The 19,970-nt window shown below is 37.8% G+C and overlaps 1 protein-coding gene across 2 annotated transcripts in view; it reads right to left on the bottom strand.

Annotated features, from left to right (window-relative positions):
* Positions 1-19,970, bottom strand: part of LOC113051961 (synaptotagmin-7-like) — a 106,138-nt gene that overhangs the window by 4,765 nt on the left and 81,403 nt on the right. For both annotated transcript variants that reach the window (XM_026216160.1, XM_026216161.1), the window contains exons 7-11: positions 6,822-6,939; positions 3,724-3,991; positions 2,384-2,553; positions 1,976-2,090; positions 217-416 (exon numbers count right to left, since the gene is read on the bottom strand). In XM_026216160.1, the coding sequence (XP_026071945.1) occupies positions 217-416; positions 1,976-2,090; positions 2,384-2,553; positions 3,724-3,991; positions 6,822-6,939 (871 nt within the window). The remainder of the gene's footprint in view (positions 1-216; positions 417-1,975; positions 2,091-2,383; positions 2,554-3,723; positions 3,992-6,821; positions 6,940-19,970) is intronic.

Raw genomic sequence — 19,970 nt, 5'->3', positions numbered from 1 at the left:
AATGTTAAAAACAGACGTAATATTTTTGGAACCTGTGACACTTTTTTTTTTTTCAATATTCTTTGATTATTTATCAATTTAACATATCCTTGCTGAATAAAAATTTTAATTAAAGAAAACCCACACACGCAGACCCCAAACTTTTGAACGCTAGTTTATATCATCACAAAAGATTTCTAATATTCCAATATTTCTTTCTAGTTCGTGACATCACACCTTGCCTATGACATCATTGCGGCTCAGCTTGTCCTTATCCATGACTGTGATGACGATGGTGGTCTCTCTGAGGACGTGAGCGGGGACATCAAAGGGGAAGGACTCATTAAACACAGGGTTCAAACACCTCTTCATCACCACCGTCTTCTTCTTCTCCACTCGTTTATCTTTGTTCATCAGCCACACTTTGACGTAGGGGTCTGAAACGCACACAAACAGGGAACGGTCCACAGCGAGTCACGTCCAGGGAAACAGAATTCCTGCCATGAATTCTAAATTACACCGCAGATGGCACCTTGACAAGGACATCTTCACAGAAATCCCATAAGCACTCATTGCACAGAATATAACCATATTACATTTGCATTTATTCACTTAGCAGATGCTTTCTGAAATAACTTACAATACATTTACGGTAAACTCATATACAGTGTGTCCTGTGGGAGTATAACCCATGATGGTGTGCTATTGCCATTCTACCAGGTAAGCATCAGGGAAATGACTATAACGCATGATGTTAAGTGGGGGGGGGGTGAAATGCTATTTCATGCATACTGAGTTTTTTTACACTGTTAAAGAGTTGGATTCCCATGCTAAACATGGACAAAGTTTCAAAAGTTAAGTTGTAAGTTTGAAGGAGTATTTTTGTTCCAAAAAAAACTCTTCCGGTTTGTCACAAGTTTCGGAAAGTTTTTTTCGAGTATGGCTCTGTGTGACGTTAGATGGAGCGGAATTTCCTTATATGGGTCCTGAGGCACTTCTGCCGGAAGAGCGCGCGCTCCCGTATAGCAGAGCAGAGAGAGCACAACAGACTTCACTGATCAGAGCGAGAGCGTCGCGAAATGTCACAAAAGAAGTGTGTTTTTGGTTGCCAGGGCAAGACAACCCTGCACAGATTTCCAAAAGAGAAACAGCATTAAGGGACCAGTGGATGGAGTTTATTTTTACAGAGCATCAACGGAGTTGTGCAAGTGTTTGTGTTTGTTCCCTGCATTTCGAAGATGCTTGTTTTACAAACAAGGCCCAGTTTGACGACGGATTTGCTCATCGTTTATTTCTTAAGGATAATGCAGTCCCAACGGAAAAGGGTCACGATCGTGTGTTGGAACCGCAGGCGGTGAGTAAAACTACTTCAAATATCTCTGTGTTGTTAACTTAGCTATCGGCACATGAGCACATCAAGTAAACAACATGCGATGTTGTCATCAAACTGCACTTTCCACATGTACAGCTTAAAAAAAAAAAAAAAAGACGACATAAAGTGGAACTTAGTCATTTTCCAAAACTGCTAAGCAAATATATACAGTTTCAATACATAGCACATAGAGACGTCCTGCTGTAGTCGTTGCTGATGCTGCTCTTGTTAAATTTCAGCCTCTGGATCTGATTCTGGATCATAAATAAATGGCTGAATCTGACTGTTAGTTGGTTTGTTTTGGTTGGTTTTGTCCTCACGTAGTGTCACAGCTTCCAAACGCTCTCAACGCAAAAGCCTACTGGCGCTCGTGATTCTTTAGCTCCGCCGACACGTCACGCCTCCAGTCGCTCAGGTTTTTCCGGGAAAAATCGGTACAGACTATCTTTCTCTTATGAATATAATAAAACTAAAGACTTTTTGGAGTTATGAAGGATGAAGTACTACTCTATAGGTACTCAAGATTAACAGGATATTGAGTGAAAACGAGCATTTCACCCCCCCTTTAAATGTGATGGTTAAAAACGGATTCGTCTGTGAGGTTTTATGGGTGTATGTTGATACCGGACGTTCCCCCGATGTCCATGGCTTTGAGATTGCGTGCCTTGATGATGCTCACAGTGATGGTGTTGGCCGTGGGATTGTAACACAGAGACACGAGCAGGTCTCCTCGACTCCCCTGAAGGTAAGAACACAGTGAGGTCAGCACTGGAGCGGTTCACTGGGTTCAAACCTCACTGCTACGCAAGCTGCTTCGTATGAGCTCACGGCTTCTTTCTAGGAGAACAAACCTGGTGAACTCATATAACTAGAAAACTGTACAACTAGTCAGTGGCTGATGTTGATATCTTGTTGAAACGTATACTTATAGAATTGTTTCATTTTAATAGAAAGAGTGAAATATTTTATTCTGCTTTAGAAATGAGGAGTACTTTAGCAGGTCATTTAGCAGAAACACACAGATCTACTCACACTGCCGTCACTGCAAGGTTTCAGCTCCTTCCAGAAGGTCTGCATGTGGGCCAGGTCGATCTTGTTCAGGGGGATGGACACCTCTCCTATAGGGTCATTGCGGCTGAAACGGTCATAATCGAGCACTTGCAGATACAGTGTGCGCTGCACCACCTTCTCAAACGGGAACCCTGGGAGAGAGAGATGAGAGGGGGATAATTTTAGATCACTGAATTTATTTACAGCTCAATATGGGGTACAAAAATACTATGGACCGCCCCCCTTCATTGACCATCTCATGCATATTGCATACAAAATTCTTTATTAATTTTGTTTCCTCTGGGCAATGCTTCCTGTTTAGAAGGTGCTGGGTTGATATGAGTGCTTGTGCATAAGAACTAAAATACAATTGATTAATTATTTTATTTACTCTCTCTCTCTCACACACACTTTTGTTGTTTTCAATATTTTAAAGATCTTGGGAGTTTAGTTGGAAACACTGAGTAGCAGTAACAGTGTCTGACACAAATGGAGGTAATCATAGCAAACCAGATGGATGAAAAGGGACTAAATCCTGGAATGGAAATGAAGTGTGACATGATGGCAGATTTGGGGTTAATTTGATGTAAAAACCACATTGTTTTGACCTGACAGTTTTTAATGAAGTAAAAAACCATCTGATCTAAATACTACTGTTCAAAAGTATGATTAATACTGTAATATTAATATTAATATTTTATCTATTTTACTGAGCAAAGATGCAGTTGTAAACTGATCAAAAGTGACAGTAAAGACATTTATAATGTTACAAAAAACTTTATTTAACGTTTTATTTATCAAAAATCCCGAACAAAAATGTGTCACAGTTTCCACAAAAATATGAAGCAGCTCAACTTTTTTCAACATTAATAATAATAATAATAATAATAAATGTTACTTGAATGATACTTGATTTCTGAAAGATCATGTGACACTGAAGACTTCTTCCACGGAGGAATGATGCTGAAAATACAGCTTTGCATCACAGGAATAAATTACACTTATGTAATATGTTCAATTTTACATATATTACAAATATGTTCAAATAGAAAATAGTAAAAATATTTCACAATATCACTGCTTGCTTTATTTTTATTAAATAAATGCAGCCTTTATAAAAGACTTCTTTAAAAAAACATCCGAACATTTGAACAGAAGGTGAGTTAATTCATAATTGAAAATACACACACACACACACACACGTCCAATATTTAGCTGCAATGTATATTTAGCCTGTGTTTACATGAGCGACACCCCCTTTAAACTACACAAGACTCTAAACATATAATAATGCAGTTGAGATATTAAAAAAACATGCTGACCTTCAAACAGGAAGGTCTCGTTCCAGTGAGGGTTGAGGTTCTTTCTTTTGACCTTGGTCTCAAGTTTGTGCTTCTTGTCTGGCAGAAGGTAGAGTTTGACGAATGGATCTGAAGTGCCGGAGAAGTCTTTCGCAGGTAGATCCTGACCCTTCAGGATTTTCACTGTCAGTGTGGAGTCCTGAAAATTGTATCCCACGCTGAACTGGATGCGTCCCAGCTTCTCGCACACGGGGCCTTCGTGTTCCTCTTCCTCAGAGCCTGGTGACAACTTACAAACCAAAGTGGACAAGACTGTCATTAAACAGCTTAATCGCTTCACATTCAATCATTATCAACAAAACCACATTACAGTGTTTTGCTGCACCATAACAGAACCTATAGCAGTGTGGCTACATACATTATTTTTTATCCTATCTGAATTAAATGTGATGAGCAAAAATAATACAATAAAAAATTAAGCACCACATCTTTCTATTGCATCTTCATTGGCTGTGAAAAAAGTGTCTTTATTGTTAACTAAAACTAACAATTAAAAAAAAATTCCATTCATTGAAATAATGCTGAAATAAAATATTAATATTAATATTTTGTAACATTTTATTTTAAGGACAAAATTTTCACTTCTAACTAGTTGCTTATTAGCAAATTAGAATATTAGCTGTTTAATAGTACTTATAAAGCACATACTTGTATTTATGCATTATTTTGCATAACCATATTTTACTTCCCTTAATCCTACACCATACCTTAAATGAACAACTACCTTACTAACTATTAATAAGCAGCAAATTAGGAGTTTTTTATTGAGGCCAAAGTTGTAGTTAACAGTTAGTTAATAGGCAATAGTGAGAATGGTCCCCATACTTAAGTGTGACCAAATATTCAAATATTCACATTTGAGAAAATATTTACTCATCCTTGGCAACTAAGTGAAATAAATTAGGTTTTAGTTATTAATTACTAAAGCAGAAAATGTAAGCTAATAAAAATAAATAAATAAAAATAATATAATATCTATAGTATAATAAATACAAGTAGTATATATAAAAAAAAAATCCTAAAACAAACCTGAATTGATTCATGAACAGGTGACTCTTATAAATCAGTTTTTTTTAATGAATCAGTCAAAAGCACTAACAGACTAACAAACTATTAGCTTAATTACCAAGATTTTAAGAAAATATTATTTAGTTGTGAAATTATCTATCTATCTATCTATCTATCTATCTATCTATCTATCTATCTATCTATCTATCTATCTATCTATCTATCTATCTATCTATCTATCTATCTATCTATCTATCGGTAATGTAATGTACTGACTACTGGTTTGAATCAGGCTAACTATAATGTAACATACTCCCCTGCTACATAAACATGACTAACAAAACACTGCAGTTGTCAAATATGACACAAAAAAAGTTGCCAGGATGCTCTGTAACGAGTTGTGAAAAGCTGTTGCCTTCACATTAATACATGATGAAGGGCGAAAAGTTGGGAAGCGGTTGGTGGTCTTTACAAACACCTTAGTGATCCATCTCTTAAAGTGGTCTGACAAGCAGCAGCATATCGAATTAATGAACTCCCACCCCGTCAGGACCTTGGCTAAAAGTTGTGTTTAATTTGACATACCATGCCTCAGTGGCCGGATCCCCCTCAGTGGGACTCACAGCTGCGAGAAACTGGCGCTTACAAGAGCCTCTGGCACCCTCTTAAACAGGAAGCACCACCATTAAGCCTGATCACATCTCTTTAAAAACGCCTTACCACCCACGTAATGACACGCAGACCCTGTGAAGGCCATCGTCTGTGTCCCTGCAGCACATTGTACCACTTCTAATTAGGGAGGTAAGTTCCCTTTGACACATCTCTCTGTGTGTGACTGACTGCAGTAAGGGAGAGCACCAATTACACATGATGCATCCCGCGTTTAAAGGGTTCACATCAAAACTAGTGTTACTTCAGAGGCAAAACTAGAAGAAAACTATAGAAGCTCATTGCCACCATGGAATAAAAATATATATTACAAAATTTGCAATCCTGAAATGATAACTCACAATTGTGAGCTATACAGTAAAGTCATAATTCTGAAGTGTCTGAATTGAGAGAAAGAAACTTGCAATTGTGATAAAAAAAATAAGAAAAAAAGTCAATTAAGTTTTTGAGACCCAAACTCAGAATTCTGAGAGAAAAAGTAAAAATTGTGAGATTTAAACTTAAAAGATATAAACTTTCGAGATTCGTGTTCACACGTAGCCTAACTACTACAGAGCAGCACTACACATATCACAAGATTAAATGTTTATCAGTGGTGCTAAGGAAGTGGAAATCCTTCGCCATCGTCCCACCAGTCATCTCTCCTGACCTCTATCTGTTTGTGTGGTAAGTGAAATTTTATGTACTGTTATGCAAAAGGCAACTGCTAGCAAGCAGCTAACGACATAGTATATAGCCTTTAGTTGCTCTGTAGAACGTATTATTCATTCTCTTTGTCTTCCTGTATACGAAGTCGCTATTCGAGCACATACAGTATAGATAGATCTAGATCTAGACTTCAGAGAGAGCTAATATTTGTGCACATTCTGAGGCGCGGGTTTGCACGCTTCAGATGAGTGCACGCACAAATCCTTTGGCTCTTAAATTTTTTAACTGACAAAGCTTAAATGAGTTCATTTTAAACACAGATATCAACCTGTGCTGTTCAGGTCTCACCTGTGAGTGTGCGCTATCAGCACCCGGGTGATGACCGAATAAATGATTGTTCATAAAGCATGGTTTGTCCACGTTATTTTTCCTTTTCTCATCGCTGTTGTTGTAAATGTGTGGGAATCCAGAATGCGCATCCATCAACAGAAACATATATAAGATGAACCCTGTTTGTTTTTCGTGTTATTTATAGCAAACAATATTACAGATGCTTTGTCAGATTTAAGTTGAACCGCGGTTCCAGCGCGTGCCGAACCGTGTGTTGTTAACCAAACAGTTAATTTTTTTTTTTTTGCGAACCGTGCAACCCCTAATAGATATATAGATAGATATTCTGTGATGGAAATGAGCTTCCATTGAAAACAGAACACAGTGCCACATGTTCACGTTACCATCAGCATATCACTGGTGACGGAGTTGGCCAGGTCTGAGACGGAGGAGTTAGCATCTGTCCGGCGGCTGCTCTCGTCTGGGGTCTGACCTTTAGGGCTGCTGCCGTGTTTATTACATCTGGGGAAGAACCACAAGAAAAAAAGTGTCACTTTTTATAGAATGTGGAATTAAACACTCTACTGTCTTGTCTTACTAACTTCATAAACACAGAGAACCTAAAGGAAATCTCCACCGTTTTTCCATCTTCCACTATGTTCTTCCCTCAACAGCGTTTAGCTTAGCACCATTCATTCCTTAGGATCCAGAATGAATTTAGAAGCCACCAAACACTTCCATGTTTTCCCTATTTAAAGACGTTTACATGAGTAGTTACACGAGTAAGTATGGTGACACTAAATAAACAGTGGCGATTTCCTAAGCGTATAAAAATGATGACTGTAATGTATAGTGGAATAGCACTTCGCAGCACTTCGACCTCAGCGCAGTAATATCATCACTCCTGAAAACTCCTCACATTGGTTGTATTGACAGAAGTTAGAGAGTTTAGCTCTGTATTGCAGACTGGGTTTCGGTTAGCATTGCTTTGTTAGACATGATGCTTTAACAACATGATCTGACACAAAAGAAATTTTATTTGACAGTCATTTAAAATTAGCAGTGTATTGTAATGAATATTGTTCAATCTGTCTAAATCTGTGTTAGTGAGCACTTCTCCTTTGCTGAGGTCCATCTCACAGGTGTGGCATATCAAGATGCTGATTAGACAGCATGATTATTGCACCAGTGTGCCTTACAATAAAAGGCCACTCTAAAATGTGCAGTTTTATCACACAGCACAATGCCACAGATGTGCAATTTACAATTTGAAATGTGATTTCTATTTAAATATATTTTAAAATGTAATTTATTCCTGTGATCAAAGCTGAATTTTCAGCATCATTACTCCAGTCTTCAGAATCACATGATCCTTCAGAAATCATTCTGATATGCTGATTTCCTGAATTTCCTAAATGGAAAGCTCAAAAAAACATTTATAAAAAAGAAAAAAGAAAGAAATATTTTGTAACAATGTAAAGTCTTTACTGGCACTTTTAAACAATTTAACAAATTCTTACTGAATAATAAAAAATCTTATTGACAGTACACTCAGTAGACTCTTTTGGATGTGTGCTCAAACATCTCTTTCTTTCTTTCTTTCTCAAGGAATAATAAGCTGTTTAACAAGGAACTGGCTTGTGCAAACAATGTTAGATACTGTAAACAACGAGATTGTGGGGAAATGACAAACATACTGAATAGAATTCTAATTCAATAAATACTAAAAATATATTTTCTAAAAAGTTTAAAACTGAATAATGGAATGTTCTATTTTCGTTAGGATGCTGTTTATGTACTGAAGGTAGTAGACAGCAAGACAGCTCACTAGATCCCAAACCATCTGACCTTTGACCTCACTGGGAAGCTTAAAACATTGTGCCGTAGTTGTAATACAAGAACATTAAAGTTCTGTGGAGATTCAGAATTAATAATAAATGCAAAAGAAAGAGCATCACAGAATGAATCTGACAATGCTCTGCATGAAATGCTGCTGTGAGACAAGCATTGCGCCCTGTGTTTACGTAGTTAGGAACAGTGAAGAGATAAAGGGATGTAAAACCTGTGAGATAAAACTGTTTTTTTTTTTTATTAACAAATCAATAAAACCAGGAATGGGAATCGAAAAGAATGTAATGATACCATTTCAAATTCTAATTCCACTTACTTATTTCTTAATGATTTTCAAGCAACTTAAGGGGCCCTAATGATTTCATTAATGATCCTTTAGTGCTTTGGAGGAAGTAGTTTGGTCCTAACTTTCTACTAAACAAAAAACAATGGTTAATCACTCCTACAAATACCAGAGCTTTTTTCCCAAACCAAGTGAGCTGCCTATGCATGCAGCATTTTAAAGGCATTATATGTTGGTTCTTGATGAAAATGGCTCTAAAAGGTAGTTTGCATGATTATACTGTCTTTTGGTCTTAACTTTATATTATGAACCAAAATAGCAATTTCTGAAATGATTTAAAAAAAAATGAGTACTGAGAGTACTTTTTTTTTTTTACTTAAAAGATACGACTCAACTAAGCAAATCGAATGCTAGAATTTTTTTAAATTTGATTCTTTTCAGAGGACAAATACACACATTTCTGTTAAAACTGAAATCCCACTTAAAAAGGACCCCTTCATGATTTCCAACGCTAAAACTAAGCAAATGCATGCTAACAGTAACGTCACCCCTCCAGTTATTACGAGTCACAGTGGAACTGAAGGAGTCCAGCAATAATAGACCTATGATGAGTTTGTAGTAATATGGCTGCCAGAGGGGGGAGACGAATAGCCGCCTTTGACTTTTCATCCCCAGGGAAAGAAAACAAGAAGAAACAAGTGCTGTTGGCACAGCAACGGCTGGAGAGATGGCAAATGCACCTGGTGTGTGGAATGCTTGGAGATACGGCTTGAGTGACAAGCAGACTCATAACGGGGAAGACAGACATGCCGTCTGAAGAGTAATGGTCCACCCACCCACAAACACATCCTCATGAGACAGCCACAGTCATCATTTCATGTCATGTGACCACGTCTCTGTCAGAGAAATCCTGCAAGAGTAATATCCTCCTGCTGTAATGATGATCAGAATGACATGGTCAGGGTCTGAGGGGTTATCGTGACCGCAAATGCTCCTTCTGAGTGACATGACAGAAAGCTGTTTAAAACTCTCAGACATAGCATTGTTTCTATTACAGTATTGTTCAAAATAATAGCAGTACAATGTGACTAACCAGAATAATCAAGGTTTTTTGTATATTTTTTATTGCTACGTGGCAAACAAGTTACCAGTAGGTTCAGTAGATTGTCAGAAAACAAACAAGACCCAACATTCATGATATGCACGCTCTTAAGGCTGTGCAATTGGGCAATTAGTTGAAAGGGGTGTGTTCAAAAAAATAGCAGTGTCTACCTTTGACTGTACAAACTCAAAACTATTTTGTACAAACATTTTTTTTTTTCTGGGATTTGGCCACTCCATAACATTAATTTTGTTGGTTTGGAACCAAGACTTTGCCCGTTTACTAGTGTGTTTTGGGTCATTGTCTTGTTGAAACAACCATTTCAAGGGCATGTCCTCTTCAGCATAGGGCAACATGACCTCTTCAAGTATTTTAACATATGCAAACTGATCCATGATCCCTGGTATGCGATAAATAGGCCCAACACCATAGTAGGAGAAACATGCCCATATCATGATGCTTGCACCTCCATGCTTCACTGTCTTCACTGTGTACTGTGGCTTGAATTCAGAGTTTGGGGGGTCGTCTCACAAACTGCCTGTGGCCCTTGGACCCAAAAAGAACAATTTTACTCTCATCAGTCCACAAAATGTTCCTCCATTTCTCTTTAGGCCAGTTGATGTGTTCTTTGGCAAATTGTAACCTCTTCTGCACATGCCTTTTTTTTAACAGAGGGACTTTGCGGGGGATTCTTGAAAATAGATTAGCTTCACACAGACGTCTTCTAACTGTCACAGTACTTACAGGTAACTCCAGACTGTCTTTGATCATCCTGGAGGTGATCATTGGCTGAGCCTTTGCCATTCTGGTTATTCTTCTATCCATTTTGATGGTTGTCTTCCGTTTTCTTCCACGTCTCTCTGGTTTTGCTCTCCATTTTAAGGCATTGGAGATCATTTTAGCTGAACAGCCTATCATTTTTTGCACCTCTTTATAGGTTTTCCCCTCTCTAATCAACTTTTTAATCAAAGTACGCTGTTCTTCTGAACAATGTCTTGAACGACCCATTTTCCTCAGCTTTCAAATGCATGTTCAACAAGTGTTGTCTTCATCCTTAAATAGGGGCCACCTGATTCACACCTGTTTCTTCACAAAATTGATGACCTCAGTGATTGAATGCCACACTGCTATTTTTTTGAACACACCCCTTTCAACTAATTCAACTAATTGCCCAATTGCACAGCCTTAAGAGCGTGCATATCATGAATGCTGGGTCTCATTTGTTTTCTGAGAATCTACTGAACCTACTGGTAACTTGTTTGCGACGTAGCAATAAAAAAATATACGAAAAACCTTGATTATTCTGGTTAGTCACATTGTACTGCTATTATTTTGAACAATACTGTATATAGCACATCCTACATTTAGTCTCGCGTAGACTGACAGCAGAAGGTCTGGGAACCTTGGCCGCTTTGAATGGTCAAGGACCACCTAAGAGGTCAAATGATTGACAGGTAAAGCAACCAATCAGCAGTGGTCATTGTTAATGGTTTTTTTGTCTCGCGTAGCCGGAGCTTCAGACTGAAAGTCTGGAGTTCATGGCAGCTTCCATTGGCCAAGGCCCGCCCATGAAGCCATTTGACCGACATGTCAAACAACCAATCACAGTTCGTTTCTGAGACTGAGACTAATGGTTTGTTAAGCAAGAATTAGACCTTAATAATAATAAAGTGTAATTGTCATTTCAGAGTGGAAGCAAGAATATTTAAAAGAAACATTTCTTGAAAGGTTGTGAGTTCGAGTCCCGGGCCTGCAGGAATTGTGGGTGGGGGGAGTGAATGTACAGTGCTCTCTCCACCTTCAATACCACGACTTAGGTGCCCTTGAGCAAGGCATCGAACCCCCAACTGCTCCCCGGGCGCCGCAGCATAAATGGCTGCCCACTGCTCCGGGTGTGTGTTCACAGTGTGTGTGTGTGTTCACTGCTCTGTGTGTGTGCACTTCGAATGGGTTAAATGCAGAGAAAAAATTCTGAGTATGGGTCACCATACTTGGCTGAATGTCACGTCACTTTCACTATATATATATATATATATATATATATATATATATATATATATATATATATATATATATATATATATATATATATATATATTATAACACAATGAAGAATGTGTTTTCTCACTAGGCACTGATAATGTTAATGTTTCTTTCAGTCTTTCCAAGACTGAGCATCAGTGTACACATCCCAAGTTCCTATATGTTTCCTTCCACCATATCAATTATGCAATATCCAAGGTTTCCTGTGGATGTTTTACAAAAGCATGAAAGAGTAACCATAGGAAAATATGGAACACAAGTGGCCTTTTTCGCATTAGGGTTTTTATATCTAAAATCCTTCCATTGGGGGAAGATCAAGAGGTCATCGCAGCCTTCACTGCATTAATGTCTCCCGCAGGGCTGGATGGAGATTGTGTAAGCATCAGATTTTAACCAACGGACTCTGCTAAGGTTGTTATAACCTTCCAGGGCATGTTTAAGAGGATCTGTTGTGATGCCAAGGTCAATATTAGACTACAAGTAAAACAAAATGATTGCATTTGCATTCATATTCATTTTCTTTGCTTACCAAAGTGACCTGCGGGAGAGTATGTTGCTATGACAATTACATCAGGTACCAAAATACAGTCTGGATCTAGATTGACATGTTGCTCTCTGGGTGACAAGAGACAGCCAGCTGAGTGATTATTTATACACTGTGTTGTGCACAATTCAGAAGCAAAAAATAATTTTTAACAAACATTATGAAACTGCCGTTATTTCAATGCGTAATACTGAAAGAATAATAAATACCTTCAATGAATAGAACACAAATAAACCCTTAAAAATAAACGTGCTTCACGATGCCATAGAAGAACCTTTTTTGTCTAGATTGTTCCATAAAGAACCTTTGACAAAATGGTTCTTTGTGGAACCAAACATGGTTTTTCTATGGCTTCTCTGAAGAACTGTCATGATCTCTAGCTGGAGGGCTGTGAGCTTCACTAGAGGGCGCTCCATTCAAGATTATTGCCACTTCACCCTGAACTCCATTTACCATTATTCTTTTGCCGGACTCATCATCAATTGCAATCACCTGTCTCTCATCACCTCATCAGTCTCACGCTATACACACACATGCTCATATCTATGGTGATTGAATGTTTAGCCCTTGCATGTTTCCTAGTTTCCATGTTTCTAAGTTTTGCCTTTCTCGTGTTTTGATCCTTGGACTGTTACCTTGTTTTTGATTGACTGCTGCCTGCCCTGATCATTGCCTGTCTTGTTGGATTACTCTTTTGTCTGTGCCTTGGATGTAACTGTTTGCTGTTATCTGACCCTGCCTTTCCTGACTACTCTCTTTTAATAAAGCTTGCTATTGGATCCCCACTTCATTGTCACAGCACCTCTATCGTTACAAGAACCTTTTAAAGCACCTTTATTTTTAAGAGTGTAGGGCCTGAAACTTTTAAAAACAAAAAACAGAATTAGAAGTAGAACAAAAAGATAATTTTTGCTTATTTTTCAAAATGAGGCACTTAAAGGTTTAGTTCAGACAAAAATGTAAATTATGTCATTAATGACCCTCATGTCATTCCAAACCCGTAAGACCTCCGTTCATCTTCAGAACCCAGTTTAAGATATTTTAGATTTAGTCCGAGAGCTTTCTGTCCCTCCACTGAAAATGTATGTACGGTGTACTGTCCATTTCCAGAAAGGTAATAAAAACATCATCAAAGTAGTCCATGTGACATCAGAGGGTCAGTTAGAATTTGTTTAAGTATCGAAAACACATTTTGGTCCAAAAATAGCAAAAATTGTATTCAGCATTGTCTCCTCTTCCGGGTTTGTTGTGAGCGCGTTCACAACACTGCAGTGACGCTGCTGACATACGACACTGCTGACGTGTTATCTTTGTTATTGGGTGCACCAGAAAACACGTCAGCAGCGTCATACGTCAGCAGCGTTGTGAACGCACAGGTTTGGAACGACATGAGGGTGAGTCATTAATGACATAATTTTAATTTTTGGGTGAATTAATCATTTAACTTACAAATAATAAAAAAAGGTCTTCAAACTCAGGTACTAAATTTACTATATAAATTTTATGTGAGCCCCATGACAACAGCGACAACTGGAAAATCGCTATAAAAAAAAAAGTATTTTATGTTTCAATGAAAAACAATATGATACAGATTTGAAACAATATGAGGCTGGGTAAATGATTTCAGTCCAGGCTAAATAAGGCTAGAATCACACAAATAAAAACACACAATAGCAACCTTTGCAACAAAATCTGAGCTCTAAATCTCTCCATATAACAACAACAGCCAGACAACATCAACACACGGCTGCTATTAACTCTGTTTGAGCTTTTAGGGTCTGATAGATAAAGGAGCTTTGAGATAACACTGATCTGATGTTAGATCAGGCATTTGCAAAATAATTCAAGGCAGGTGCATTCTTCAAACACACACACACACACACACACCTGCACACACACACACACACACACACACACACACACACACACACACGTTTGTTTTTGTGAAAGTGGGGACATCCCATAGGCGCAATGGTTTTTATACTGTACAAACCGTGTATAACACTCTATATATATATATATGTGTGTATTTATGTATGTATATATAAATATATATATATATATATATATATATATATATATATATATATATAAAACAGAATCGTGTCTCAATGTTTTCGTGAAAGAGACAAAAGCAGTTTCACAAATCATCTTGAGTGACACAATGACCTCTGTCACAGTGGACAAGAGTTGAGTTGAGAGCTGAAAATTTAATTTCAGACCCCATCTGTTGAGGGCTGTTCCCAAACAAACCAAAACCAAGCCCCAAGTTGTTGTTCCATCCCAGGGTCATTTGGCAATCTGTCAAATACTGTTTTCTTGACATGTACTTTGAAGCAACACTACCAAGTACCCACCAATCATTAATTCAAGGGAGTAAATCTCAGCCATGCTCCATGAGCCTGCAATTACCATCATCATTACTGGCAATTGGGCCACACAGCAGAAAGGCGATATCATTTCTCTCAAACAAATATCAGAGAGAGTGGGTGAGACAAACAGAGGAACAAACCCAGTAGAGCATCATTAGAGTGGCCGACTCTCTTCAGAGCAGCAAATCGTGTTGATAATTGTGAGGATGGTGAAGAAGTGCTGAGGATATGTGTGGGAGGAAGCGTTGTGTTTTTCTGAATATTTCAGCTCCTGGTTTAAGCATATGGGCATTTGGGATTTTGAATAGTGGATTCATTTTCATCTCTGGAGCAGAATATCAAAGCAAAAATGTTAGTAACGGGCTAGAAATGTCCCTTTTGGCTTTAGTGGTTAAAAATCGCTGATAATGTTCACTGGAATCTAGACTTTGTCTTTCATCTCTCCCCTGAGAAAAGAGACAAATGTAGAGATTGCTTTATTCTAATATTGCATTTTTCAGGATTCTTTGATAAGCAGAACATTCAAAAGAACAGCATCTTACTGAATATATATATATATATATATATATATATATATATATATATATATATATATATATATATATATATATATATATATATATATATATATTTTTTTTTTAAATGTAATTTATTCCAGTGATACTTTTACAGTTTTCAGTGTCACATGATCCTTCAAAAAACATGCTAATATGCTGATTTGCTGCTCAAGAAACATTTCTTATTATTATCAGTATTAAAAACATTATTGTAAGATAATCTTAAATACTGTTTTTGGATCAAATTAAATACTTTCCAATTATTTTTTTATTCTGGAACTTGGATGCAAAAAAAAAAAAAAAAAGATTACTCACATCAAATGAATATGTTTGGCATCCGTGCGAAAACTGAAAGTGCTTCGCATTGTTAAACACTTCAGTTAAAACAAAACACCCAAAACAACACAACTAACATTATATTACATTACAGATACATTTCTGGTTGGATGAGTCACATTTGAAGCCGTAAAATAGCTCATACATCAACAGAACTCTATATTAATGCGCCAAGTTGCAATGTGCTGCGAGATAGGAGAAAACTATGTAAATTTAGAGGAAAAAGGAGAAGATCAGGATGGACGACAGAAGGGTTGGGGTGGGAGTAAATGAGAGTAGTGAACATATGAGGCAAAAACGGAGCAAGAGATGACCATGGCAATGTGAAGGCATGTTGATACACACGTGCGTCATGCATGGAGCTAAACTGTCAACATGTGGACAGACGAGGGGTAAGAGCCCAAAGATGGTCGCTTGTATGATGGATGATGCTCCCATGAATATCCAACCACCCGTGGAGAACAGAAACCCACATATGAGTGAACTGCTGGATCCACCGCTGCTAAAACACATCAGTGTTTGATGGATGGATTGATATGTGGAGAGTTTGACTCACATTTCTTCAAGCCAGGATCTCATGCCACTACACAAAAAAATCCAGTGCTCTAATCAACATTCCCTGTTCTGCATTTGGTCTAAAACAGGGACACTCGCTGAAATCTTGATGAATCGGACACATTAAGTTGTAGCCCTAATGTATACTGAACATGCCATTGAAATTCTCTGTGTGTAGAGAACACCCAGGTCACCTAATATATTTGCAAACATGCACAATGCGTGGAATACTATATCCCACAATGCAGTGTGCTTTACCATTGCTAGTGCAACAGACAAATCAAATGTAACATGAGTGGCATCTTTCTTGACTCCTTGATCTGACCGGCAACAAACAAACAGCTACTAACAGTGCAGAAATAACACACTTCACCTCTGAGCTATCTTCACACGAAATTAGTCTAAAAATATGCAATAATTGGATGCCACTTGCGGAATTAAACATGCTTAATGAGGTCCTGTGACAACAAACGTATCATTCTACTGAAACGTTTATCCAATAGCGCATATTGTTTCACAGTCTGTTTTTAACAGCAGGCATTATGCAGCACACTAGTATTCTATTTCTGCTGCTCTAAAATCAGATCGGGTAAATCCAGCCTCTGCGGGCGAAGCCTTCAGCCGCTTGTATTACCTGAGGAGTTTCTCACATTAATTAACATGCAGAAGTTTGGTTTTATGATCTAGTTTAAGACTTTCCAGTCTTGCTCATTTTTTATTGGGCCCATAAGCATTCTCTCAGTCTCTTTAGAGTTAAATTAGTGCTTTCTGGTGCCCAAATCCCTTTTATTACGGCTCATATTTAGGTTTAGGGGTATGAACACCTTATCCAAAGTATTAGAATTCTGCATGTACCTTAAGGCCAGACGTGAATGATCTTCAGTTTAGATCAAGTGGCTTGTTGAGGGGAGAACAGCTGTTACTTTCTCGATTGATTAAATTTTTAATGTTCACCTGCTGGACATAACATGGGAAAAGACAACATGGTGAGTTTTCCACAGAGTTCTGTGGATTTTCACCCACAATTTCATAAATGACATATTGGTAATTTACATTATTTATAAAGATGCAGTTTCTATCCTCATTACAAAATAAGAGTAAATGATAAACAGAAGCGATCAAAGGTAACACATCTTCTGCAGTGCTGCTGTTTTATGCGGCATATTTGATGTCTGTTTGTCATTTGTGAAACGCTGCTAGACGAATGCGTCCAGAGAACAGCTGCAGGAGCGCAAGGATGTTTGCAGATGTGGTCAAGACGCCACTGACATCTCGCCGTCTGCTGCTCTCATTTGATCACGCCACACACCTCATTTACAATTCAATTTGTCTACGTTCCACCACGATTAAATACCCTCTGACACCAACACGCGCACACACACACACACACACAGAGTGGATCTTTAAAGTCACAGGATTATGCAAGTACTATTAGACTAGGCTTTCTTTTGGCATAGAAGGTTAACGAACGTATATACAATGCTAGCATAAATAAGAATGCTGGACTCCAAAGAAAATCTTTAAATGCATTGTGATGTGGACAATGTGAAATCCAAAATTAAACACTATCAAAAACCCAGCAAATACATATAAACCTGTACTGCAGCGATCACCTGTGTGATAATCTGGTAATAGATATTTACATATTTGTACCTTTGATGTGCAGACTTTTTTTTGTTAAAGAAACCTTTAACTAGTACAAAACACTGCCTCCAGTGGACAAAGACCAAAAGAGCAAATTTAAGGCCATACAGTAATAAATAACGTTGATTTTACAAAATGTTAAATAATTTACAATTATTTGGAAAACTAAAATTTTTTATTCTATTGACAGTCTCAGTCTTCAACAATCAAAAATGTGTTGTGAAAATTAAAATGTTCGTCTCTCTTTCTTTGTGACACATACATCATTCATTCAAGAATAGTTTGCATTTGTGTTGTGCATCTTTCTAGGGAGTTTCTCCCCGCCACTGTCACATTTAGCAGCTCACTGGCAATATTTTGGCAATATTATCAGTTAAATTACTTTATAACAATATTTACTGAGACATTTAATTAAATTAAGTTTAAACTGCTAATATTACTCTAAATTTGGGTACCAAGTCACACAGTATGAAACAAATCTTACACTCTCAGAAAAAAGCTAGAAAACTTTTCAAAAGGTGCACCTCTGTACCTTATTTACCCCAAAAGGTGCATAATGATACCTTAAAAGTCCACATTAGCACCTAAAGTGTACATATTAGTACTTAAATATTGTGACCCTTTGAAAGGGTACCGACCTAGTGACAGCTTTTGTACCTTTTTCTGAAAAAGCATTAAAAAGTTTGAAAATGGCTGATCTAAAGCACTAAAGCTGTGAATGATGTAACAGAGCCTATCGTATATAGACAGATACAGTCCAGTGCACCAGACCATCATCCTTTATAAATGCTGCCGATGGCCTGTCGGACACATATGCAGCGAGTGCTGAACCATGTAGCCTAGAGCACATTAACCCGTCTTCCTCCATGAACCCTGTCTGCAAACATGCGGGACAGACTTAAAGCTGTATTTCTGTCATGTGCACGCTTGTGTCTAGCTAAGCCCAGTGCTGTCACACTTGGCCGCTCTTTATTTCCATATCACTAGGAGGATGATATTGAGCCGGCCCGGCCCTGCCTCTCCGGCTGAGCACTTCCATCGCTATCTGTACACGTGAGTGTGTGTGTGTGTGTGTGTGTGTGTGTGTGAACGCGAGAAGGAAATAGTGAAACGCATGCGAGTGTGTGTGTCTGACAGTGACTTAAGCTGTCTGTCTCAGCACGATGCTTCTGCTCTGAAAGGACACACAGCAGTGAATCTGCCAACAATGAGGAGACAGCAGCAAGGAAGATGACTGGATTTGTGTGAGCGGTTCTCTCTAAATTTTCTGTCTGATCTCGTGTAAGATGGATGTTTTACCTTATCTAACCTTCGGAATGACTGATCGGAAAACCTTAACCTCGACATTTAACATCAATTGAGCTATATATATACACACACACACATATTTATAAATGTATAAGATATTTTTTTTAAGCAGGTACAACTACAAATTTACAGTAAAGACATTGTGGTATAAAAGATTTCCATTTCAAATAAATGCCGTTCTTTTGAACTTTCTGTTCATCAAAGAATCCTCAATATAAAAGATATCGCATTTCCACAAAAATATTAAGCAGTGCAACTGTTTTCAAGATTGATAAGAATAATAAATGTTCCTTTAGCAGCAAATCTGTATATTAGAATGATATTTAGAGGAGTAACAATGCTGAAAATTCAGCTGTGCATCACTTTAATAAATTACATTTTAAAATATAGTGTGAATAATTTGTTTGCAAAAATCAGAGTCAATGAGTCAATCCTCACTGGAGGAGAAAATATGTAAAGAACAACTCAGTTTAGGTTTGCTGCCCAAACCTCATGACTTCAGAAGACTTATGGACTACATTATAATTAGTTTACAGTGCTTTTGTGTCCTGTTTGAGCACCAAAACCTTCAATCCCAATTCTGTTTAATTGCAAACCTTATTCAAATTAGCCCACATTATTCAAAATGTGTCCTTTCGTGGAAAAACTAAAAATATTTTTTATGTTGGAACAACACGGAGGTGAATAAACGATGCCAAAATGATCCTTTGAGGGTGAAATCTCTCTCATGAATGAAATCAGACTATAGTAAAAAGATGTGTGCTATCAAGCCCTTTGTTCCTACACTCCTGAATCCCACCTGCGCTTCTCGAAACAATGGCAGGATATCTAGGGATCGTCGCGTGTACCAATCAGTGCGTCTCCGCTGCAATGATTTCAGCAGCACACACAAACGAAAATACAAGCTGGGAAACAACACACACCTTAAAACACTTCGAATCCATTATGTCACGATGCA

Source organism: Carassius auratus, chromosome 32 (genome assembly GCF_003368295.1).
Source record: "Carassius auratus strain Wakin chromosome 32, ASM336829v1, whole genome shotgun sequence".
Classification (NCBI taxonomy): domain Eukaryota; kingdom Metazoa; phylum Chordata; class Actinopteri; order Cypriniformes; family Cyprinidae; genus Carassius; species Carassius auratus.
This window is presented reverse-complemented; position numbering and strand designations above follow the sequence as displayed.